Source organism: Gymnoscopelus microlampas, assembly GCF_963454915.1.
Source record: "Gymnoscopelus microlampas genome assembly, chromosome: 18".
In the NCBI taxonomy this organism is placed as follows: domain Eukaryota; kingdom Metazoa; phylum Chordata; class Actinopteri; order Myctophiformes; family Myctophidae; genus Gymnoscopelus; species Gymnoscopelus microlampas.
Genome location: NC_139955.1, coordinates 35,666,155 through 35,693,071, shown reverse-complemented (window position 1 = coordinate 35,693,071; position 26,917 = coordinate 35,666,155). Strand labels below are relative to the sequence as shown.

Below are 26,917 nucleotides of genomic sequence, written 5' to 3'. Positions count from 1 at the left end.
TATACTCAGCCTGCACAGCCTGCGTACATGTTTTAAAAATACATATTGATTCTTAAGATTTGACTGTTTCATTAGGATGATATAAACACAGGGCCTTTAGGTTTTGTTTGTCATTTTAATCTCCATTTGGATGTTTCTGGGCTGGTGACAATGTGAATTTCACCTTTGTGAATTAATAACATATATCATTATCATAACTCTAGTCTAGACACATTTTTGTCAGTCAAGACATAGGCTATATCAGGCATACCTGTAGTCTTTTATTCAAAATCTAAACATTTTATGCCCTCAAGTGTTGTGTGGTTTTGAATTTTGACATTTTGTTGTCACATGAGAATAAATGCAAATGTGAATATAGTATATGTCAATAAAGTAATGTTGTTTACGTGAGCAGTGGTTGAACTCTCACTGCTTGGTTCGTCATTAGCTGCGATGGCAAGTGCAAGTGACCATCGCAAACATTACTGGCCCATACAGTACTTATGTTTTTTTTTTTAGTAAACTATAACTTTAAGTTGGCCTGCCAATATAATGTTTGGCAGCATTCAGAGTACATGTCACTGTTTCTGATAATGTCTTAGCACAGGGTGCTGCTTCATTACAGCACAGGCTCACCTTCAACTTTTGGGGCAAAATAGAGTATACACACATCTCCAAACACAGACGGACACTAAATAGGGGCTACTGCTATTGAGAAATGTCGCCTGGAAGCTTGTTAGCATTTAGTAGCAATGCTAATGCAAACAAATGGGTACAGATAGCCACAGTAGCCAGTAGTATCTAACAAAAAACAGACACTCGCTAGCCGACAAACTTTTTTTTTAAAAAGCTTCCACTGGACATTTCTCAGTAACCATATTTTGGAGAAAAATCTAATATTTGACCAGAATCTTGGGATGTGCAATATCAAACCTCCAAAAACCAACCAACATACCAACCAAACGAACTACCCTATTAAAGTTTACTGGCTCTCTGGCATGCGCTCTTCCCTGCTGAACACCACTGAGGTTACAGATATCCATGTACAGATATCTCTGTGTAATGAGAATATAGAGTGGGTCTTCTGCACCTGTCTGTTCCACCTTTTTGCCGTCCTCCTTATTGGGCTGAGAGCCATCTTTGTTGCTAGACAACCGGTTACAAGACGCACTCCTCCTCTTAATACCTGAGAGATGACGATGAGATGACGCATTGAAGTGACATTGTTTAGTTTTTTCTTAGAACTCAATGACACAGGCCTGACGCTTTTACTGATGCATTCACACACACACACACACACACACACACACACACAGGCATGCACACGCACACACAAAATCAGAAAAGGGACCATGATCTAAATATATTGTTATTACAATCCCTCACCCCCACCCAGTGTGTGGATCTGTTTTCAGAACCCTGCAAGAGGAAACTGGCAATGGAATATTATACAAAGACAGGTTGAGATGTAGGGAGAAAAACTGCATTATCAGAGAAGAACCAGCGCTGGCCGACCTCTAGACTTCAGTGAGGAAAAGGAAGCTGTGGAGAGTCGCGTTTCTGATTTATTGCTACTGCTACAGAAAAGGAAAAAAAAACATGAACACTGCTTGTTCTTGTGAATCAAATCGGACACGACTAGACTGAAAAAGGGAAACAGAATTAACATAAATGTTTTTTTTTTTTAAGATCAGTGCTGCACAGATATATGGTTTTGGTAAGTGTGTTTGTGTATGTGTGTGCGCACGTGTGCACGTGCAGTGGATGCAGAGGAATCAGGAGGAGATCATGCTAATTAATCATTGGCTGGGAGGACAGGAGGGGACAATAGTTTTACCGGTATGGGGGGGGGGGGGGCTAAGAAGCTGGGCTTGTTCCAGGTGGTTAACCACTGGGCTGGTGCACCAGATCTCATCTCAACACAAAACGCAATCATGGATGCTTCTTACCTGATATCTGGCAAGACAAATAATGGCATCACATAAGGTGCCCGTAGAGCTGGGTGATAAATCAAGTTATCCACTACGACAGACACTATATATCTGAACAAGTGATGTGGAAAAAGGCAATCTCCAGATTATTGGAAACATTATTTTAAATTATGTTAGCAATGTACAGTGAAACAATGAAACTAATTTAACAAACTCTCCAGCTATACTGCTACCCTTTAGTCACAAGACTGATGCCCGAATATCAAAAACCACTGAGATACATTGTTGAACTGGACACTGTGTAATACAAATATCGATGCTTGGCCTGTAAACATTGTGCTAGTGCTTTCGGGTGACATCAGCCAGCTCTAGGGGTGCCTTCACTGCGGCGTAGAGCACAGTCTGGAAGAAACACGGTCAGTGGGTTAGGAGGAGACGGTACGGAGGACGGATGATACGGAGGGAGGGAGGAGGAGACTTACTTTTGTCGGGAGATTTGATGAGAGCTGCGGAGGACGAGGAAAGGCGCTTGTTGATGCCAGTCTCAGCCAGCTGCTTCAGGTTCATGGTAGATGTGGAGCGTTTGTCCACTGGGGAGGGAGGGGAGAGGAGGAGGAGGAGGAGAGACAGACAGACAGGGGAAAGGAGGGGTTTACAAGGGAGTTTGGCCCAATGGGGGAAGGTAGTTAGTGGGGCAGAGGGTGGGAGGGATTTTTTTCACAAGGTCCTAACACCCTCCACAGTAGAATCCTCAGTATTAGATTTAACTGAGAGTGTAAACATTGTTACACTCCACAACAAAAGTGTCAAATTCATTTTGGGTCACATGCCTGATTGGGCAAAATTCTACTTCATGCGGGCCATACCAGTTGTGCACACGCACGCTGCATACGTCCTTTTTTAAACTTCCCTCGTGCCACAGTCTCTGCTGTAACTCACAATAATTCACTTCACAAATTTAGATTCTTATGAAAAATGGCAAGCAAGCATTACATTTAGGATCAGTATCAACTTAATTAACAGGACACAAGAAAGTTGTGATGAGAAAATAAAATATGATGCTATTAGCATGTTTTGGTGTTCCACCCTTCCCAATAATAAAGCATTTTAATTCAAACATTTGCTGACACAAATGTAGAACTAAGGAACCAATATTCTAAATGTAGGCTACACAATTGCACCAAATCTTTTGAGCCTGCGATCAGCTGTCATACAGATACATAGGCTAATAAATGGTCATGAATAATTTTCTTCCATCCATCTATCTTCTAGCCTATATCCAGAGTCGGGTCGTGGAGCTAACAATTACAGCAGAGAACTCCAGACTTCACTTTCCCGGGCCACATTAGCTACTTAACTTCTAACTGGGGTAGGTAGGTGATATATTGGGTAGGTAGCTGATATATTGCACTTTTACCTTAGCGCTAGGTATACTCTTGGTTGCTTGTTTTTTACAGTAAATGCACTTAAGACTTCTGGTGATTAGTAGTTTTCGTTCCCTACCTATGTTGAATACACTTATTGTAAGTCGCTTTGGATAAAAGCGTCTGCTAAATGACTGTAAAGTAATGTAATGGGGGATCCAAGGCCAGTGTGGAGATATAATCCCCCCCATCTGGTCCTTTGTCTTCTCCAGGGACATGCCCAGGAGGTATAATATTCTTCTTCCACAAATCATCTCGCGGGCCGGATTGGACAACTTTGTGGGACGCATTTGGCCCATGGGCCGCCAGTTTAAGCTCCCATGCTCTAAGAGTTACATTACCACTGAGGATTCTATTGTGTAAAGGTGAACAAGTTAACAGAAAAGCTAGCTAAAACAATCTAGCATGATGCACATGATGGTACACAAAACAGCTAGATGTGACCGGCTTGAGATCAACCTGATATTCTGCGACATCCATATTCAAAACCAGTACATCCAGGTGCCAAACCAAAGCCATTCCAGTGCCGTAGGCAGGCACACACAGAGGTTAGTAAGGACAGCTGGAAAATCCTGTACAATACTCAACTGAAACATTCCTTCCATTCCACAGATTCACCCCCCCTCCCCACAAGCACAGAGCCTTGACAACAAAAATTAGCACCACGTGAGACAAGGCAGTTCTGACACGCTAGTTATCCTGAGTTGTGTGGAGTGCATTTCCGTGACCCGGCACCTGTCACCTGGAAGTGCTCGAAAATTAGTGAGAGAGAAATGGGAGCCTAATGCCCCAAACAGACAGAGAAAATGCAGGCATCAGACTTAACCACTTTCAACCTGGCATCCCTATTTTGGGCATGTCATTACAGGCGAAACCTTATTTTTTTCGTATGGTGATTTATAAAATAGGGCTTAAGTGGTTAAGCGTGCTTGTTAGCATGGTAACTGCCGGTTAGAATGCAAGCGAGCATCCGTGTAAGACAGCGGTGTGCCGCTACATGCTGCGTTGTGCTCCAAACCTGGAAGGTTAATTATCAACAACCACAACCTTGCTCTTTCCTTGGGGGCTTTTCTGGCGAAGCAGGGGAGATTACTATAGCTACTGGTGATGAGGCGTCAGAGTCTCCTGTAGGGGGGGGGGAGGAAAAAGAGCCCTCAGGTGACGAGCAGTAGAGCACAACAAAATAGATCAGTGCAGGCCATAACCTGTCCATCGTTAGGTTTCGTCTGGTCAACACTTCCAGGGTCGCCTGTCGCAGGGCAAACCAATTTAAAAACAGTGGTGAATTTGAAAACAACAAGCTATTAAAAGCACTGCCCAAAGTACAACCACAGTTTTCTTTTCACTATAAAACTTGTACTTGGACACCCTTTCTAATTAGTGTTTCTAATTAATGACCTTTGTTCAAGTGAATAGAAATCTTAATGGTACAGTTACAATGACATTCTGGGCAGCACTCTGGGCAAAGTGCTTCCAATTTTGTGGCAACGGTTTGCAGAAGGCCGTTTCCCGTTTCATAACACCAAACCCCTCTTACCCCCCCATACAGATCAGTTTTCTGAGATGAGTGAGTGAGGAAGCACTTGACTGCCCTGCACAGAGTTCTGACCTAAACCCTATCAAACACCTTTGGAATTCATTGGCACGGCAAATGCGAGCCGGGCCTAATCGCCCAACGTCACTGTCTGACCTTATGCTCTTGTGGCAGAATGGAAGCAAATCACGTGCATTGATGACACTTCATGTTGGACGAATCACTGGAACAAAAGGCAATAATTAGAAAACGAATTAAAAAGGGTGTCAAATGACTTTTGGTCATATAGTGAACGTCCCTAAAATGCGGATCATGAGAGGTTTTTTAAATGGCTGTGAGTCAGTACATTTTATTGGCAGTTTCTTACAGATCTGGGAGGTGTATGGCTCTCCGTTCGAGGCACTGCAACGTCCCGAGTAGTTGTGCTATAACTGGGAAGGAATGAGACGCTCCTTTACCTGTTCGTCCATCTGAGTCCGCGGACAGTCCTCCCCAGGACCACCGCTTCTGTCTCTGCTCCACCCGCTGGCTGCGCTCCAATGTGCGGCGCATCACTGCTTCATAGTGCTCCTGCAGCACAGCACAGCGCAGAGAGAGAGAGAGAGAGAAACGCAAGTCATCCTATGCAAGTTGTTTAGCACACTGCAAACATGAAATGGAACTAAATGGAACAAAACGCAACTGAAATCCATGAATGTGAATCACAATCACTGACAATCATGTGACTTTGCTATATATTAACCACATTAACCCTGGCATGCGTCGTGAGCTTGTACATCGTCTCATTTTCTTGCCCAACACAGTCGTATGACAAAGTATAAAATAGAGCTTAAAGGACGACTTCACCAATTTTCAACCCATCTTCATATAATTGGTCATCACTAATGCTCATTATGAAATGGCACCATTTTTTCCCTACTTGTTCTGTGTCTCATAGGACGGCTGTGGACACTTCAGAAACCCGCCTACTAGTGACATCATCATTAGGCAGGTTTTTTTCCAAACAAGATTTCAACTTGTTTATTTACGGGAGAACAATAGCTTTCAATATAGCACGCTAACTTTTAAGCCAGCAGTTTCTATTCGCTTGCATTTCCCATTGATGATGTTACTGGTAGGCGGTTTCTGAATTGTCCACAGCCCTCCTCTGAGACACAGAGTGAATAGACAAAAATGGTACCATATTATAATGAGCACTAGGACCAATTATGGGACCAATTATTTTAATTATGGGACCAATTATTTGAATAAAACAGGACCTCAAGAGCGGTGGTTCCCAAACGTTTTAGTTTGAGACCCAAAAAAGAAATTTGATGTGTCCATGTGATCTAAGCTAGTGAAAACAGCTGATCTACACACACACACAACGCATCGTGACGTGTTGTGAGCTTTCACTACTTCTTAACACATTCACTGCAATTGACGGAGATCTCCGTCATTTCAAAAATCTCCTGGTTCACACAGAACCAGGAGATAACGCGATCCAAAGATTTACTGCTCCATTCACTTCCTGGTTAAAGTATTTGGGAAATATCTCGGCTCCTGTGTTTTACTATGTATTTTTGGCGAAACATGGCATTTTCAACTGGGTATAACAAGCGAACGGGAGGTTGCGATGACATTTCTTTTTCTTTAGCACAGTGAAACCCTCCGTGATTAGCAACCATCAGGGAATCGATCATACTGGAGATAAATATTCTGTGGTTATTGAATTATTAGTCAGAATGCTTAAAAATGCTGGCAGAAGCTAGAGCCCGTTTCAGAAAACCCCTGCCAGGGAATGTGCTAAAAGTTCTTATTTATGTATTTTATTGTCATTTTAAATTTATGAAATCACTTTGAAAAATGTGTATTTAATTCAAGATCTTTTTTTAAATTGTCATTAATTCAAGACATTCTTTTAAAATGTCTTAGTATTTTTTGAAAATCTTTTTGAAATAATCATAATTAAAAACAAAATGTAGGGAACCAAAAATAAATGGGTATTTACTCACAACCCATAAAAATGTATCCGTGACCCACAAATGGACCCCGGGAAACAGTGCTTTAGAGCCCAGCCCAGACTAGGCTAGACTAGGCTAGGCCAGGCCAGGCCAGGCAAGGCCATGCCACTTGTAGCTTGGCCTTGTGGCTCCTTGTGTGCCAGACGTACCTTCTCCTCTTCCTGTTTCAGTTTCCTCTTCTCCTCCACGGCAGAACGTCTCTGCTCCTCCTTCTTGCGCTGCTCCTCCACCTTCCGCTGTCGCTCCTCCATCTGTCGCTCTACTAGCAGCTTGGCCTTGCGCTCCCGTTCCAGGATCTGAGACTCTCGCAATGCTGACCGCGCGCATGTGCACACATGGTCACATTGTGTGTGTACGAACACAAAGACAATCAGACCACAGGGACACTTATTAGACACATATTGTACTGTATTGTCTTGTGGAGCTAACAGTAGTGGTGGAAAAAAAGTACTCAAATGTTTTACTTAAGTACAAGTATCAACACTGCAATGTACAGTAGAAGTACTCTGTTACAAGTAAAAGTCCGGAATTCAAAATTGACTTGAGTAAAAGTACAAAAGAATTGGTATCAAAATGTACTTAAAGTACCAAAAGTAAAAGCACAATTTTTTTTTGAAAATAGCCGATCTACAAGCTCACAACGCGTTGCGATGCAACGCGATGTGAGCTTGTAGATCAAATAGCCGTGGTATAAAATAGGGCTAAAGTGGTTAGTGTATATTTTATAATGTAGCTTAAGTTTTCAAATAATTGTAGCGGAGTAAAAGTACAATATTTGCCTCTGAGATGTAGTGGAATAGAAGTAAAAGTATTGAAAATTTGAAATACTCCAGTAAAGTAAAAAATACCTCAAGATTTTACTTCTGTACTTAGTTACTTTACACCACTGCTCACAAGACCTCATTGCCTCATTAAAACCAAAGAGCCCCAAGCATTGGTCCTCAAGCTATAGCACTGCTTTACGGTAAACTGCATTCTCAGTCATTGCGCTATAATTGATGGGATGAGTCTCTGGGAGAAAAAAAAAGGACTCATAAAAACCTACTCTTGGCTAAAAACCAAACAAAAGGGGGCCTTTAATGGGGGCATTTCCCTGAGGATGTTAGCTTAAATGAGGAAGATTAGAAGCCACATCATCTTTGTTTCCTTAGATGTGTTCATTTTATTTTCACTGGGAAGTGAGAGGAAGAATAGAGGCACTTATATAACACTAAATCGGCAAGTCATTCTTGTCTGCAGTACATGTTTAGTATTCTGGCATACCCCTTATGAACCTTTAAAGGAATACTTCACCCCACAAATGCACGTGTTTTAGAAGTACTTAACGTATACAACTGGATACACACACTTGCCAAGGCGCACTCCATGTTCGTATGTGAGACGGTTTGGAAGTAATGAGCAAACAATTTTTTGGGGGTTATTGTTACATTTTCTCCGTTTTTAGATTCTTCATTCACCATGTGAGAAAAATGTTAATTCTCCATGAATTTTAAATTTCCCATTTTTGACAGGACATGTGGCTCTAGGTTCCTTGTTCAGTGTGAGTGTGGTCAAGAGTTTTTTAAAAGACATTATTCTCTCACCTTGATGTTTGTCTGCCTCCTCCCGTCTTTCCTTCGCCACTCGGAGACGGTCGTCTATCCTAAGTGCGGCACCGTCGATGACTGCAAACGCACACACAATCAAGACACCCACATTTACACTGACTGCCGTTGTCATAATCTGCACACCAAAGGACTCATGGATTGCGTGGATTACAATAGTGTGCTGTGTCATGCAGACCTGCAGAAGACATCTGATGGGCAGATGTGTGCATGTGACAAAGACATTAATGGGATTTGCGGGGCCGTTACAGTAATGAGGATGAGCGAGTGTAGAGTACAGTGAGCCACATCGACAAGGTGCTGGGACCGACCCACAAAGCGTTACGTAAAGGGTAGAAATATGCCAGACTGCGGAGATCAATTACAGACACCATCATCTTGAGAATGTGGTGGAAATGGATTGGGACACATCAGACAGGCGGACATCACAAGAACTGCTCTTCACTGGACACTGGAAGGGAAACTTAAGTGATGAAGACCCAATGAAACCTGGCCATTGAAATGATTGCATGCTTGCTAGGGGTGTAACGATACGTTTTAACAACGATTCGATAGGTATCACGATACTTGGTTGTTGATACGATACCTGAACGATACAGGTTAATTTATAACGATACGTTTCGATTCAGTGATTTAGTCAATACGATACATGAACGATACAGAACAGGTTAATTTAGAACGATACGATTCAATTCAATGATTTAAAATCGATATACGGTAGTATCTATTTATTTACCCAACAATTCTGTGTGAAAAATAAATACCTGGATACTGGAACTGGATATAAACCCCTCTTTCTCTTTTTTTCTTCTTAAAAGTACTTAGTATTGATCAAATTGATTATTTGCATTGCAGAACGATTCGATACGATTATTTGCATTGCAAAACGATTCGATACGATACAAAGTCAAACAATACAAAATGTAGCTGTTTGCATTTCGATATAGTAGATTGTTGAAAATTCAAAAAGATTTTTCGATGCAGTTATTATATCGTTACACCTCTAATGCTTGCATAAAACAGAGAGAGATCCTTTGTTGCTGACATACATACATAATAGGCATAACGGGCAGTAAGCAAGTTAAGTAAGTGGAGGACATGGGACAATACAGTGGTGGAGGTGGGGGCCTGTGGGATGTGACTGGGAATGTGTTCTGCCTAGGTGTGGTATATGTTACCTGGCCGCGGCCCTTGAGGTTTAGCGGTTGTGTTTGCTGCTGTAGGTCCTGGACTGTTCCCCAAAAGGCTGCGACGCTCCTCTGCTTGCGCCTGCGCAGCTGCAGCTGTAGAGAGTGTGCACACACATACACACTTAGTCCCAGTGCGCCATTGCATCGTGCCTAACAATGTCAACAATGTGAATGTCAGTCATCAATGACAGAGAGATGCTTTTGGAAACGAGAGGCTCAATTCAGTTTCAAACTGATTTGTTTTGTCCAACATAGGAATGCGAGTTTTGGAAAGATCCAGCGAATTTGAGGCTACAGAACAATCTAGCTATTCAGCCAGCCAACCGGCATTACCCATCCCCCCCCCCTCCACCCAGGCCTGGCCCTGTCTGTGGCTAGCCATGTACTGCTCTACTGTGTGACATGCTGGGGGAGATGTGTGTCCGAAACCACCGCACAACGAAGAGGGAGAGGAGCGGCGAGACAGCCTTGGCATCAAACACTTGTTGTTAGTTAGCTTCCTCGTATCCAACTGGCATGCACAAGGCACTGTGGCACAACGCAGGCTATGCGCGACTGCACGTGCACAGTCACACACTGCTTTCCCAGTAGATTTAAAGCACTGCCCATCAACAGATAAACCATGTTGTAGCTGGAACTGAAAGTGATTGCACACCGCCTATGAACATTAAAGCTTTAAGAATCAGAGAAACTGCTATTTTCCTTACTGTGAAACAGATAAAATACTGTACATATACACAAGCCTGTTTCTTTCTGCTTTGGAGATAGCGGCAGCACTGTCAACACATTTTTCATAGTCAAAACTATATTTAAATATTGAAAAGGTGAAAGCTAAGGTTTGAATTAAAAATCTGTAATAATATAATAATCTACCTACCTAACAAGTTCTCGCTTTGGCCCTGGGCCCCTGTAACCTTGCTTGCTTGCATAGCAGCTGGCCTCGTGACATCACATAACGGTCTGTCTGACTAGTGACTGCACTTCAAGTTATGCCCCATCTCTTGCAGTCTGCACTCCGCAGACAACCCTGCACTGAAGGCAGTCACAGCACACAACACGGGAGTCACACGACAACGTCACTTTAATGTACTCAAACATTGTTAACAGACAGATAGATAACAAAAGATGTAGTGTACGTGATGGCAAACAGTTCACAAAAATCTGACTCGACCAAAGAAATAATGATTTGTCCATTTTTTTAATTGCAAATTTTTTTAATTTTAGTTTTACTTAAAAATAAGTGGGCTATTACTGAGATCTGTTTCATGTCAAGGAATAGATTGATCCATGTTTATCAGAGCATGTCGCTTATGTCCATTCTCCAATAAAACACTAACTTCATAGCCTGGTCTTTTATTTAAAAGATTATATTAATTAATCATATAATAATGAGGCTAGGCTATAGAACAAGATCTAAAGTAGGAATCATTCACTTGATCTCGCAAGAGAGCGCATTTCTCAACACCATCCATGACAGAGATAGAGAGAGGGAGGGGGGGGGGGGTCTGCGGTCTTTAAGTGAAGTTTTATAGCTTACACGTTTTTATATTAAAATAGATTAAGACTCGATGTGATTGGCCAGTCGTGGCTTTGACTGCCAGTTCTTCTGCCTTGGTGTGACTTGCCTTTTGGTAGGAAGGGGCAGTCTCCTTCCTGAATTCAGCCAAGCGCAAGCAGGTAGGGGCAGTGCTAGAATTATTAGCAGATCTACAAGCTCACAACGCATCACAGTGCAACGCGTTGTGAGCTTGTAGGTCTACTATATTTTTTAAAGCTTCTCTTTTTTTTTGGCCTTCAAAGTTCAAGTTACAGGTACGTGTGTGTGTACGGTGTGTGTGTGTGATATCAAATGTGAGCTTACCATAATCACATTAATCCTTAATCATATTCCATCATATTCAAGGGCTTTTGGAGAGAAATGAGACAGACTCCATAGAGCACTGCAGAGGGGAGGTGTGTGTGTCTGTGACCAGCTAATGCTCGTTAATGTTATATACATCAAGGCAATTATGTTTCTGCACTCATTTTTGGTTTCGGACAAGAATTTTCCTTTTGGTCCTAAAAAATGCTGCTTATCAATTAATCGTTTAAAGGAGAGTGCCGGTCATTTTAGGTTGTGTGTTTGATGTGACGACATGACGCTGGTTGCTTGTTTCTCTCACAGAACCTGGCGTCTGTGAGAGAAACAAGCAACCAGCGTCATGTCGTTCTGCACGAACGGTAGCTCGGGCGCAACATTCAGCGCATGTTTGAGTATCATGAGACTCCACGATGAGCAGTAGTAGAAAAAACAACAACTTTGCATCGGTTATAATAGACGATTTTCACTCTTACACACGTCTCCCATTATGCTGCTGTAAGGGGTCTGCAGAATGGACAACAGGGGCAGATCTGGAAAAATGCAACGTTCCTTTGTATGTTGGTGAGTGATTAGCAACACATCAAACATACAACCTACCAGCACTCTCCTTTAATCGATCGATATCAACTATCAATTAATGAATTAATCGATCATTTGCATCCCTAGTCACTCATACCAGCGGAGTACCACAGCACACAACAGTGTGTGACTGACACAGTATGTGTGTTATATTGCTTAACATTTTTACTTTATAATTTTGTGTGACATAATATGCTATACAGTTGTTAAAATGTTACATAATGGGGCTTTAATTAACTGGTAAGGACTAATGGTAACTGGTTAAGAGTCGACAATTTGTCCAAATGGCCATTCCCCCACAAAGCCCAAGTGGGATTGTGCAGATGGTTTGAAAAGGGGGTAGGAAGAAGTAAGGACAGAAAGAACGAATTGGAGAGGACGTGATCAGGATCTGCTTACAGCCTTATTACTTCTCTTTGCACTGAAAAGTGTGCGTTTGCCCTTGAGACAGTGCTGACAGAGCCATCATTGGTCATGTGATATGTGCCCGCTATTGGTGACACTTGATCCGCGGGTCAGTGGTCTAAGGTCCTCTATAATCAGAGCGTTTCCTAACTGTAGGAAACAAACTAGAACCTCTTCAGCCAGAAGAATTACCCAATGGCCAAATACTGCAGGTTCGCACTGAAGACGCACTGTCACACAGTAATAGATCCATCCCATTTTGACAGTCTGTAAAGAGAATGTCACAATGCCTGGCACCTCTTCCTTCCTCATTGCAGACAGGGCTATGTCAAGAAGGAAGGGGCATGTTCTATGCCGTGGCATGGGCAACTGACGCACTCGGGAAGCAAACTGGAGCCGTTAGAGTTTGATGGAATGCATTGAAGTGAATGAAAGCCGGGTGGACGATCGTATGAACAAAGACCAACCTTTGTCAGATAATCGGCTCGGAAAATAAAAGAAGAAATCATGTTTTTCGATGTGCACACTCAATTTCATGCACTCAATTTTATTGAGGTATCTAAAAAGCACAGAGTACGTTTCTGACGGGGCAGTATGGAACGTCATCATGAGAATTGGTTGACAGGCTGTCAATAATTGACAGTCTCGCGATGACAGTCCCGAACCAATTATTTTACAATTATTCATACACTTGTACGTTTGGCTCTGGTTTCCCTCCCAGTGCGACAAATACGCCAGCTGGAATTGCCGGACCAACAAAGCGATGCACATGTACTTTCCTTCTTTACAAAGCCTTGATTGCAGACGGGGAGACGGCATAATAATAATAAGACGTGACCTACACACTACTCCACTATCATCTGGGGAACAGTGGTGACAATGAGCTCTCCATTACATGGTGACCCTGACTTTGTTCAGGCTGTCAAACTATACTTTGCTCTGAGACTCTGCAGTGCAAGTGGAGGACAACGCTGTGTAGAGAGGGAGAGAGCACAAGAGAGGATATGCTCAGTGTTAAGAACCACCACGCTGGCTCCTCAAATCTAAGAAACGAGAACTGGTGTGGGTCCTCCCATGGTTACTTATAGCTCTTAACAAGTACAAGTAATTGTATTTACACACATGCACACAAACAGCATTGAGCTAGTCATCATGAGGTGATCAAAGGTCCATGGTTCAATGTCAAATGTCTTATTATTTATCAGAGGGACTCAAAACAGGACAGTAAAATGAGGATAGAGCTGAGCTGACAAGTCCCCCACCCCCACCCCACCCCACCCCACCCAAAAACAACAAAACAAAAACAAAAGACTATTATCTATATGTATTCTGCAGAGAGTGCTCGTGGGTCAGAGAGGATTACAGTGGGTCAAAATCTGTAGCTAATCCCCCAGAGGAAGTGTAGTAGTAGGTCACTTTACTTTTGCTCTCACGCTCCACTCAGTTGAATCCAACCCCACTGGTAGGAGGAGCAATTCTGGGTCAACTGGCGGTTTGATAACGCAACAGAGAGGATGACCTTTTGTTTTGGGTGATGTGGCCCCCAATTGCCCTCTTAACAACTCACTACTAGTCGTCACTGATAAAAACAGTGCTTTGGACAGAGCAATGCGCTGATGATTGCTCCTTGGTATCATTAGATTAGATTAGTGGGGATTATGAAAAAAAAATAGAAATCCATGCTCCTCTCAAGGGAAAAGAGAAAATATAGGGCGACTTATCTGTACACCGTTTTGTAGGGAGAACAGTGTTTTATTGGCGTCAGAATTGATACGGATCATTAACATGTTTAAACAAACCCATATCTTTATAAAAAATAAAGAGACACCAAGCTCTCTGTGTTACATCGCAACAGTTACTAAGCAACACAAAGAGTAGCTGATGATAAGTGTTTCTCAAGCAAGAGCAGCAGCGTGCATGCAGGGCGAGGGAGGTGGATTTGTAAGCGAGTAACAGGAATGAATTATGCATCTTTGCATTTTAACTCTCAACATAGTAAGTTTAATACTATCAGCCAATATATTCTCTTGGTAGTGGGTTCCCATGGCCAGATTTTGATCTGCAAGTATTTTGATTTGATTCTAAAATTAGGTCTCTGGAAAGGTAATGGCTTTGCCAATGCAAATGCAAGAATTGCAAACAATTAATTAAATACTAAACTAATGAACTGGAGTCTTAACTTGAAACAAGTGAATAATTTCGGGGACAAAAAGGGTGAAAAAAAACTAAAATGTGTCGTGAGTACACAGGAAAGCAAAGGGCTGAGTAGGTAAAGGTAGTAAGTACAATGCCAAAAAAAGACAAAATTGCACTCTCCTTGTCTCTCCTGCATTCACAACACCTGATTTATACTTAGATTAGTGCGCCGGTGTCTTGCACCAAAAACTAGCTTTATGAGCCGCCTACATGAATGACAGGCAAGTGTGACTTAAAACACAGTCATCATCTCCAGTAATTACAAAGGCCAGCATAACAAGCCATAGCAGGCCCTGTCGCTAAAGACAAAAGGTGAATATAATGAGTGCACTCTCCACTGACACATAAAAACACGATTCATGTGTTTATTTTGTCCCGTTACAAGCACAGGGAGCGATTTGTTTTCCTAACAGATCTCTTGAGGGCCAGGTGTCCTCGTGGATGCTGTGTAAGAAACATCTCCCATCGCTATGGAGACATTCATTGATAGTTAATAAACACAGATTTTCAATACTGGCCAAAGAAACAGACTGGAAGGTTAAAAGTTGTGTGATTTTAGACCAATGTTGGAAATGAGGATCAAAACAACCTGTCCATTGATCATCAGCCTGGTCATTCACACAATCAATCTTTCTTAACTTAGTATATTAAATGGCATCAGATGGGAGAAAAACTTAGAAACACACGCCTGCCTTTTTTCATTGATTTACATTGATTTATAAACTGGGCTCCATCCTCTAGGCTGTTTAGTTACTATGGGGACAGTCGCACGAGGGGGTGGGGGTCCTGATGATGACCCCACTTTAGAGGCTGGACTGGGAGGCCATAAACAGGAAACAGGCCAGTCTGTATTAGCTCACAGCATGTCTACAAAAAAGAAAACTAACATGACCATTTGTTAATGTTCAGAGAGCAACAGCAGCAGTCAACATTGATGTGAAATAGGCAAATATGCTTGTTAGGCTTTAGCGATTGAAAACAAAGTCACACACACCGCCTCATATACACAACTGTCATGCATCTCTGAGACAAGACGGGCATGAAGCTAGCTTGTTTTCAATATTGAGTCTACATTCAGTCATCGTTCCCTACTCAGTCATATTTGGCCACTTGGTCAGGTACCCTACCCCACCTTAGCGAGAATCTGTAGGCATGGACACGCAGTGTGGAGAACAGATATAGTAGACGGGTCAGTTTGGTTTGTCAGTGGTAGACTGTTGCCCCCTCCTCCTGTCTGGGACACCAACTGCAGCAATCTGTGCCTGGAAGCATGGCAAAGGCCTCAAGTAGAAAGGGTCTACACACACACTGCTGAAGAATACAAGCCTTCACACAGAACATTGCACCGATACATGCGCACACAGCAAATCTTCCATGGGATTACTTCGGACAGGTTCATGCAAAGGTAAGCCTGGGCTATTTCCGGAACTAGCAGATAATGACACCTCCCCATCCCTAAAGTTATTCCCTCAGGAGCTGTCTGAGTGGGACTCAGCACGGTCCTGGTGGGAAGTGGATCACATATCAGAAGGACATGGTAGTATTATATAAATACAAAATAGGAACGATGCACTACATTATATTGCTTCTGGGGTGAACTGACTAGTGATGCAGTCCACACAAAAACCAAATAGATTTAGTATTCAAATCATCATTGTTTGCATGAATGCACACGTGACGTGCTTGTGTGTTTTTTTTACCTCAGTAAGCAAGGTTAAGTTTGGGGTTAAATGAAAGCAGGGGTGGGGCATTTCAGTCCTGCACGAGCGGAGACTATACCAAGAAATCGAGGCTGGTCCGTTTCCTCCTTTGGTTAACTCCAACCAGCTCAGAAATATTTGTCATGCTTTTGATTCTGCAGCAGTGGAGGCTGAGCCAGGATGGGGGCTAGCCTTGCAGTTGTGTCTTCCTTCATAATAACAGGGTACATTTACTCCTCACTCACATTTTTGTGGAGATGACCATGCATAGGAAGTGTTTAAGGTTGGACTAGGTTAGATTCCAGGCATTATTCTATTATTCCAATCTTTCATTCTGGCTGCAGGCTGAGAGATTGAGTGGTTTGGAGTTGGGCTGTTCAAAACTGCCAATATCACCCTCTCCTCGATTAACTATACAGAAAGCCAGGATCACAACCATTCACATTGCTTTGCTTCTTCTAAACTGGCTGGATATTTTCACAAAGCCACGAATAGTGGGTGGAATGCTGTTTCCAGAGTCAAACAGTGAATGGGAAAGTAGTAGGGGGAAACAGGATGAAGAATAGGCCTACTTTGTGGCCCAGTTTTAACCAAGAACAAAAAACAATTAGTCCTACACCCAGAACGGGTATGCAAGAAACCTCCCTTGCACACGAAAACATTGAAAAATATTCACTCTAACTGCAGCTTGAGTCAAAACAAACTGGGCATTCAGACATTCTGATGCAGAGACACAGTAAACATCTGTGCCTTTGGCTTCCACTCAGGAAGAGGCCATGGTGAGGAATAGATGAGAAGCTTTCAAAGAAATTCTGCTGAGGCAATAATGCCACTTACAAAAACGCACAACAAAAAGCTTTATTTTTTGATAACATCATTGTGAAATGTATAGGTGCTAGTCTCCGACCAAGGGGCAAACAACTCTTATCTCTGCATCCGAGACAAGTCATGTGGCCTTATCCTTAAATCATGTCTTTCACTGTCTGAACCTGCAGCTTTATCTAAAATTCAGGTCAGACATTGTTATATAGCTGTAGCTGCCCTGTCTAGATGGGACTCACTGGGCTGTGCCATATGTCAACAAATTTGTTTCAATGTGGGCTAATGACTATGGTAACAGCAAGAAGACATGTCTAAAGTTAGAAGAGAGCCTTGAGTACAATACTATGACATTACTCCTGATAATCAGTAGAAGTTATTTAACTGACTATCTGCTATTAGTCTGTACACTGATGATGACTGTAACACACGTTCCACTGTAAACTATTTGTGAAGAAGAAGAGGGCAGTTTAATTTCGATCAGATTATCAGAGATTATTTTGACGTGCATACTAGCCAATACTTAATCTAGTTTCTCTGGTTCCGATCATAAAAACAACCAACTTGCATTGTTTTTAAATTAACGTTAGTATCTTAAAATGTTGCATATAATAACTAGCTTAATCATGGTATGTCAACCGATTGTCTTGGGACACCACGAATGGTTGACTGACTGTGTAGGCTACCATTTCTTAACTAGACAAAAATGAATGGTTTATTGTTTTTTGGCTGAATTTTTGACTGTTTTTTGGTTGTGTCTACTTATAAAAAGGCAGCAGGGTCAGATGACTGTGTGTACTAAGGTAAACGTGAACTAGATGACTGTTCACTAACTTTAATGTTACCTAGAGAAGAATGGATTACTGTTAATTGTTAAGATGACTGTTCACTAACGTTTACGTTAGCATAAAGACTGTTACTTTCACGTTACTAACTAGATGAGGACTTCCACCCTGTCCATTGTCAGCAGATAACCAGTGTTGCCATGTTTTGAGAGAGACATAAGCAACCAGGTCTAGGAAAACAAGCCCAAAAGAAGCAACTTGGGCCACATGAGCACTTTAAACCTAAATGCACCAGCTATTTGAAAATAGGCGATACAAGCTCACAACACGTCGCGTGCTAAGCTAGTAGATCTGCCATTTACAAAAACTCTTGCAATAACATGTGGAATATTTGGAATTTGTTTTTGAAACATACTAACAGCACAAATGCTCCCTGTGGCACAAAACATTTATGAACATATTTGAGAACCACTGGTTTGATTATTTTTTTTAAATGGAAGCAAGCCTACTTGTTTCACTTTTTTTAAAGTACACTTTAGAAACAAGGCCAAAAAAACGCAACCCACCAATATTTACAAGCAATTTTACAGAAAAACAACACGCCCAAAGTCCCTTATAATAAGCGGACATGGCAACACTGCAGATAACCGGCCGGAACAGTGAACACCGGCCAGCTACAGCTAGCCACAGAAGCTAACCCGTTCAAACTCCTTCAAATAAAGCGGTACCGGCATCGATGTCCCGGCTGCACACATCTCAAAGTAGTTAAGACTCCGTTGCTGGGTGGTGACGGTTGCACAAATAATTGAATTTTCTTACCCATTTGGGCTCGTAAGCCTTTGAGAGACGATGAACCCTCCGCCATTTCTATGAAGTTTGCCTTCTCTATTTTTTTCTTCTATTTTTTTCCCTCTAAAGCAGAGGCGCTCAACACTTGGCAACCCGGGTAGGACGACAGTGCAGGCTACATCCCATAGCCTGGATGGGTGGATGCACTGTGATTGGCTGCTTGGTTGTCATGACAACCTCTTTTGATTGATTGATTGAATACTTTATTAACAGTTTGCAATTTGTACAGAAGTAACGGTTTACAATGATTGTTAAAAGGATAACACTGTTTTTTGGTCCTGTTTATTCAATTAATTAAGGATGCTGACAGTGGATAGCATTGGAAAATAGAATAATAAATTACTCTGTGATACCGTTTTCCACATTTGTAAGGATGGACAGCAACTACATTATACCCGTTTTATGTTTAAGATCTTTTGATTTGATTTAATAAACTTTATTTGAACTTATAGGTAAAATAAAACAAGAACCAATAACAATGAATGACATAATATAAAAATTAAAAATAAAAGTGAAGTAAACAAAAACATTTAAAATGTGATCATCCCCATCCCCAACATGTTCAAAAAGGAGTAGGAAGAAGCAAAACTTATTTACTCCTATACCCCAGTCTTATTTAACATTCATAATCCATATAAACCTTTACAAATGTAACAAATGTAGCCATATAAACAATTACAAATGTAACTTTGAATGAATGAACTCCATTCATTCATTCATTTATATCATATAATCCTATGATATCTGTATACCTATACTGTGACCTATACATTTGTACTTCCATGTACTGTTACCATGTCTTTCTAAATAAAGTATTCAATCAATCTATACTCCCATACTCTATCTATATACATCTTATCTCTATATAATATATATATAAGATGCATATAGATAGAGTATGGGAATATAGGTATACAGATATCTTTCAAGGGGTCGGGGAAGACATTCACTTTATAGTTATCAGGGCAAGAATTCTGTTTGGCCCATTTTGTGAAATAAACAAACAACTCCATTCATTCATTCACCATGCTATGTATTTTTTTTGTTTCCCAAATCATTGTTTTTTTTTTTATTGGATGGCCCTGCTGATTCCCTAGCTACCATTTGGCCTCTCATACACCCTCATATAATTTAATTGGCTTGCCCCTCGAAACTGATGAAGTTCCAGGCGTGGTTAGCACACGTTTAATTCAACTATAATTATATACGAGTCTTTATCAGTGTAATGTCAGATATATCATTTATAATATGTAGCTACATGTATTTTTTTGTCAACTCTAGACTAGCCAATGACAGCACATCCGTCCGTCCGGGCCATGGGAAGTAAATCAAATCTCCCGGACACCCGACACCCGAACGTGGACAGCGAAAATTGCTACGGTGGTCAATAGTGACACCTAGCGTTCATATAGGCTTCGTACAATTGCACCCTCCCTTACCCAATAGTCATAAATAAATAATACGGTATATTCATTTCATATAACTGCAATCTGCAAAGAATAGTAAAACACACCAAGAACACATGATCTTTTCAGTTAAGTTAAATGACGCAAACTGCATAACTGAGCAGAAACCCACATCAAAGTAATTTCCCATTCCATAAAACATTGTAATTTTATAATTCAGAAAATGTCCACAGAAAGGTGCAGAATAACATACTGCAGGGTAACAGCAACCTTCTTGGAAACATTCAATGATATGAACAGTATTTGTAGGCCTAAGGGATTTGATTCCTCTACCTCCCTGTTGGTGTAATCTATCCTAATGCAGTGTGGACGGTGGAGGAAGACTCAAAGGAAAGAATTAGAGAGCTCACCTTATTGAAGTTGCTGAAGTGTCTGAGGAACTGGATAGAAAAACTGAATTAGTCGGTGAACACCTCCCAATAAGGAAACAACATACTTTCTCAGGGCTCTGTCTGTGTTCTCTTTCTTTCCGCGAACACTGTATCCTCTGTGCGAGCCTGTCTCACATGCCTTAGCCAGAGGGACTCTCATCTATTTTACATGGTAAACAGGAAGAAACACCACACGTAGGGTACAGTTGCACTGCCCTGAATAATACAGAGCAGTATGTTATTTAACACTCACATTACACATAATGGCAGGCTTGGTGAGGAAAATGTATGTTATATACTAAGATATACTGTACAACAATAACACCCAATAGTATACCGGTCAATGTTTCATTATCTGACATTTAAATTATTCTAAAAACAATTATTCTTTTAATAATTTTGCAGTTTAAAATAACATTGGGTAGACAAATGCTTTATTCAGGTCACCAAGGAAAACAGACTATTTACAAGTACACATTAACAAACTATAGCCTAAAGACATGATGAAATGTCATAGGTTGAAGTTAAAGATATTGTGTTCATTTTCACACTGAGCTCTTCCAACCTGTTAATTCAGTTCATTTCTGTGGCGTTATCTTCTGTATAAAAATAAGCACAAGTATTAGATGAAGTGGGCAATCCGGCTACCCATAATGTACAGTGCCATTGTCCAAAAGCCGATCACAGAGGTGATCTATGGTTCAAGTCATGGCAACACATCCCAGTGGTGTTCAACATGTCACTTGTTAACCACAGCTCGATGTATCCTCGCAACAACTTCAGGGCTGGGTAACAGTGCAGCAGCTTGGGCCAGTTGGGGCAGAAGCATATAAGTGGAGGTCCGCAGATACTGAAAGAGGTCCTGGAAACCGTGGAGATGAACGATGACCTGGGGGGGGACGCCCAAGGAACGTCCCAGTCTCTTCAGCGTGCTGCCCTGACTGGTGGAGCCAAGCAGTAGAGACAGATCCTGGACGGTGTCATAGTCCAGCATATCGATTCCCTGACCTGGGTCCACACAACAGGTGGATAAATTATCACTTGTGTACTTACCAAGACAGTATAATATACAGTACGTTGTGTATATACTGCATACATGTGTCAAGAACCTATTTTGGGTATGTCATTATACATAGGCGAAATTATGATAAACATTTTTTATAAGTTCTACAAGCTCACAACCCGTCACAATATGAAGCGTTGAGAGCTTGTAGATATGGGCTTATGTGGTTATGGAATTTTCACAATGGCTTGAAAGAAAAACATACCTTGAGCCACCTCCCATATTTTGTGTAGTTTCTGTTCCATCTGATGTTGACATTGGAAAGAAAACCAGTTAGGAAGGAAACCAAGTTATTCTACTTGCATACTGTACCTTGATAGAATATGGTACAATATTATACAACCTGTACAATAAACATGTTAACTGTGCCTTTGGTTTCCAACATGAATGCTTTGTTACATCTATTCTTATGATGAATATGACTAAAAGAAGTACCTCCCCCATAGAGTAGGGGCTTCCTTCTCGTCCTTCCCTGAGGTTGTCCTCTGCATTCTGACCGGAGGGCTTGATGTTGGTGGTGACGTTAATGACGATAGAGGCAGGTTGAACCTCATTCTCGTGGCTCAATGAGCCAGGGCCTCTGTGTAGAGAGGTATAGCATTAAATTGTCATGTGTTGTATGGGGAAAATATGTAAGTGAAACAAACGGTCATTATGTTGAGCTGTTCCACAAAGCACTTCTTTTCAAGGCACCTGAGGGGATCTTCAGCGGGAGTGAACATCAGTGAAGGGGCCTCCGGGCATTTCACTGCTGTCTCGGAGTGACTTGGGAGGGTGGAGTGCTGCAGACAGTCTGGCTCTGCCCTGGAGAACAGCCCTTCAGGTTCAGGCCAGTACTCAGGCACCTGTTCTGAACGCACAGTTAAAACCACTTAAACCCTATATGGTTGACCAAAGTCCCCTCCTTTTTTCCCTCTTGACCAAATGTCTTTGCCGAAAATAGCCGATCTACAATGCGTTGTGAGCTTGTAGATCTGCTATTTCTGCAAAATGTTCACCAAATGTTTGCCCCCAGAATAGGGATTCTAGGGTTCAAGTGGTTAAAGTTAGACCACATTGGAAACAAAGCCTTTGGCTTTTTGTGTCATACATTTCATGTGTTTTTAACCCGTTGTACTGCCTGTAGCGTACTAAAATAAAGCATTCAACAAATCTATCAAACACATTTAATTAAGAACTTGAGAGACACAAACATCTTTAAGAAGTGAGAAGAGTTCAAAGTTAACTTACTGAATCTCTCAAAGGCGAGTAGGAAGGCCCAGAGCAACAGAATTAGCAGGAAGGTGGAGCATGCTGTGGCAGATCCAACGAGAACCATTGAAACAGAAATGGTCTTTGTCCCTTGATCAAACACAAACAAATAGAAAATTGAATACCACTGTGCACAAAAGGTACACAGGGTACAATCATGTTGACTTTGAAAATCTTTGTGATTACTCACTCTCCTCTGTAAGGTCTTTCATATCTCTCCTGGACATGGTTACCGCAATCTCTGGGAGAGAACACAAATAATACATTTCAAATTATTGGACACATTCTCAATCAATAAAAACCCTTACAGAGTATATAACAATATATCGTAGTTCTGCAGGCGTTGGTTTGATCTTGGTAATCTTACCTGTTTTAGAAGCTTGAAGTTTGAATGACAAGCACTCTTTTCGAACTGTGGCCCTGCTGTGCCTGTAGCAAGGCACGCATGCTAGCTCTACCTCTCCTGTCATGCTCCTGAGCTCATAATACCTGCACAGGAAAAAAGAGACAAATGAGTTCACACATCATCTATGCATATGCTTGCATGTAAACACAGCAAGGTGAGTGTACAATGATTGGCACTGTGTGTGGCCCACACAGGCCCCTGCTCACCCTGGGCGGCAGTGTCCACACAGGGCATTGCTAACAGGTGAGCATGCTGCTCTCTGCTGGCGGTTCAGTAGACTGCACTGGGTACAGCGCCAGCAAGGATCCAAACCAGTCTCCGGGCTGAACTGTCCCTCAGGACATGCTATGCACAGCCCCTCTCCACCATCCCCGAAACCACAGTCCTAGGACAGGGTGAATAATGGACAGCCATGGCCATGGAGACACACAGATTGATGGACAGAAAAAGAAGGAGATAAATACACAAAGCAAAAAACAACAACAACAGCAATGAAGCAAATACTGCACAGATGACAATTGCTGTGTGTCATGTCTTACCTGAGACAGCTGTTCTCCTGGCCCGCATACAGGACACTCCACACAGGTGCCATTGGTGTGTAAGAACTCTGTTTGATCACAGCCAGGCTCAGACACTGCCAGCGCACACCAAGCCTGCAGACATACACACATGAACACTGTGTGTAGGTAGGTAGGTAGGTAGGTAGGTAGGTAGGTAGGTAGGTAGGTACTTTATTCATCTCCGAGGGGAAATTAAGGTGTTACAGCACCAATAAAACACATTTAAATAGGCATCTAAGCATAGTCAACTTACAATATTAAAAAAACACAGACCAAACACTGTGTAAACACTGATGCACATGGCACATGGCAAACAGGCGTTATGTGAGGTAAAGACATCTCAAACCCAGGGTGATAATGGACACCTACCATGAGGAGAACAATGTGGAGACAAATCTCCATTGAAAAACTGTCCATGGTCCTGCATTATGGGAAAGCAAAATATGTTTGACAGATGATAAGCTACACTTGAATAAATGTACAAAAGTGATAACTATTCCTTATTGGCGGCATCTATATTTAAAGTTGAGTACAATAAAAACAAAATCCAGTTTAGTCAGGCAGTAAGTGTGTTCTTACCTTACCTGCTGAGTTTCATGGTATCCATACAATTAATTGAGCAGTAAGCCTGCTTGTATATCTTACACAGAATGTGGACTATAGCTATTGACTTGCAGCTACCCTGTGGCAAAATGGTTTGCCTCCCAACACAGGCTCCTCCCATCCAGTGGGGCTTAAGGGGTGGGAAACATCCACGGGAAACCCCCTTGTCCTTCACCGGCTGACGTTCCTCCCCTGTGACGCAGGAGAGGTTCCCCGCCAACACCATCAGCCAACACAGGGCCCACACTTGCTCCCAACCAGGACACCCCGCGTCACACCCGGCCTTCTCACGTTCCATCCCTGGGGAACCCTCCTGCGTTGGCTCTACCTTTTTTTATGGTTGGGGGGAGGGGGGGGGGGGGTTGTAACAGGTAAGTTATTAAAATGTATGAATGAACCCCTTGTGAAACCCTTTTCACAAAGAGACTTGTGTTTGTCAGTTTGAGGTGTGTGTCTGTGTGTGTGTGTGTGTGTGTGTGTGTGTGTGTGTGTGTGTGTGTGTGTGTGTGTGTGTGTGTGTGTGTGTGTGTGTGTGTGTGTGTGTGTGTGTGTGTGTGTGTGTGTGTGTGTGTGTGTGTGTGTGTGTGTGTGTGTGTGTGTGTGATCTGTGTGCAACTGTGCATGTGTACCTTTACCAAAATAACTCTCCAGTCAGTTGCTGGAAAGAAACATCACACAGAGGCTCGAATTGAGACGTGTTATAAGGGGGTTAACTGTCCAGCTGAACTAGTAAAGGCCTGGAGTCCAGACAGCACTGTGGCACTGTACTGTGTGACCACAGAGTGGTAGTAGAGAACCACAAATGTCTATGTCCCTCCTCAAGTCAAAAAAACTTTTACTAATCTGATAGGACATACTGGGTCCTCAAAAAAATAACAATTGAAACTAGAAAAAGTGCTCCTCGGAGCACAGGTCTCCGCCAGGTCAGGTACGTTATTGTGGCCTCCTGGTGGCGCTATAATAGGCCAATGTGAAAACGGTGCCATTTATTCTTAGGCCTTTCATGGCAATCGGACACACTGCATTCATGATTTGAGGCATTTTGTTGCAAAAATGTGTTTTGCTAAATTAGACCTGCTGGTGGCGCTATAACAGGCTAATGTGTAAAAGGGTGGCATTTCGTCCTCGGCCTAGTGGGAATGTAAGTGTGAAATTTCACGGAAATTGCAAGCTGCGTGCATAATTTGAGGCATTTTGTTCAAAACGGACCAATCCTGCAAACTTTGGAAGCCAACCTTAGCCAATCAGGATGGAATATTGGAAATCGGACAGATCCGTGTTGATCATATGACTATAGAGATACTGTGTACCAATTTGCATGACGTTTGGATAAAATCTGTAGGAGTAATGTCAAAAAATGGGTTTTGCGCAAATCGGCCTCCCGGTGGCGATATAACAGGCCCATGTGAAAAATTGGGCCAGAGGTTCTGAATTGGCATCCAGAGAGTGTGTATGCACAGTTTCGCAGCGACCGGGCCAACGGTGCTGGAGATTAACTAGATTAACGGACGGACAGGACACACACACACACACACACACACACACACATACACACACACACAGACGGACGGACAGGGGGTAAAACATACTCTCTGGCCATGCCTTTCGGCCTGGCGGAGACAATAACAATAATATTTTTTTATGTAGGAAACGAAAAAAGGGTGATATTATACTCGCGTACCATAGAAATGTGCCCGCGACCCAAACATGGGCCCGACCAACTTTTTGGGAAAGTGATCTAAAGGTAGACTTAGTAGGAAATGTAGTGTACACTCAGTAATGAAAGTGCCTGGTATTTATAGGGAAATATGAATGGCATTATTTCAAAGTCCTAATAGTTGTTTAGCATACAGAATACAGAAAGTCAGAACTAAGTATCAGGAATCAATCAATCAGGTACTTATTGTATCTTATTATATCCAAGGTACTGTAGACTATGTATAATCTGTAAGAAAGTTCTGCTACTTATTTTTTATTCTCAAGTATGTTCCCATATTACTAATACTCGAAAATTGTGTAATAATTACTATACATTTATTTGGTCACTGTCCTTTAGTGGCCTAATAGGATCCATTAATTAGTTTCGACCAACTGTTTTACGATTGTACCCCCCTACACACACAGTTGAAAGGTAAAAATCTATAATGTTAATAATAATAATAATAATAATAATAATAATAATAATAATAATAATAATAATAATAATAATAATAATAATAATAATAATAATGAAAATAATGTGTATTGACAAACAATTTACTCTAATTTTTTATATTTGTACTTAGTACTCACACTATCCATGTATTTAGATAGTTTCTAATAACTATAGGCCTATTTT

The 26,917-nt window shown here is 41.8% G+C and overlaps 2 protein-coding genes across 6 annotated transcripts in view; both read right to left on the bottom strand.

The window, feature by feature from the left end:
• The window catches only part of map7d3 (MAP7 domain containing 3), a 42,630-nt gene extending 23,673 nt beyond the window's left edge, over positions 1 to 18,957 (bottom strand). For 4 of the 5 annotated variants that reach the window (XM_084085691.1, XM_084085692.1, XM_084085694.1 and 1 more), the window contains exons 1-8: positions 18,830 to 18,957; positions 9,654 to 9,758; positions 8,455 to 8,535; positions 7,021 to 7,184; positions 5,327 to 5,438; positions 4,382 to 4,459; positions 2,393 to 2,500; positions 1,070 to 1,165 (exon numbers count right to left, since the gene is read on the bottom strand). In XM_084085691.1, coding sequence (XP_083941817.1) covers positions 1,070 to 1,165; positions 2,393 to 2,500; positions 4,382 to 4,459; positions 5,327 to 5,438; positions 7,021 to 7,184; positions 8,455 to 8,535; positions 9,654 to 9,758; positions 18,830 to 18,875 — 790 coding nt within the window. In that variant the 5' untranslated portion in view covers positions 18,876 to 18,957. The remainder of the gene's footprint in view (positions 1 to 1,069; positions 1,166 to 2,392; positions 2,501 to 4,381; positions 4,460 to 5,326; positions 5,439 to 7,020; positions 7,185 to 8,454; positions 8,536 to 9,653; positions 9,759 to 18,829) is intronic. The other variant, XM_084085693.1, reaches the window with a different exon arrangement.
• Positions 18,958 to 21,143: 2,186 nt separating this feature from the next.
• On the bottom strand, positions 21,144 to 24,627 carry LOC311033687 (tumor necrosis factor receptor superfamily member EDAR-like). The gene is made up of 11 exons (XM_084041297.1): positions 24,561 to 24,627; positions 24,346 to 24,397; positions 23,956 to 24,069; positions 23,623 to 23,801; positions 23,378 to 23,499; positions 23,201 to 23,251; positions 22,990 to 23,100; positions 22,453 to 22,609; positions 22,195 to 22,339; positions 21,965 to 22,004; positions 21,144 to 21,704 (listed from the first exon to the last, which is right to left on the bottom strand). The coding sequence occupies exons 1-11, from the start codon at positions 24,581 to 24,583 to the stop codon at positions 21,436 to 21,438; spliced, it is 1,263 nt and encodes a 420-aa protein (XP_083897423.1). The 5' UTR covers positions 24,584 to 24,627; the 3' UTR covers positions 21,144 to 21,435.
• Between the last annotated feature and the right edge of the window lie 2,290 nt (positions 24,628 to 26,917).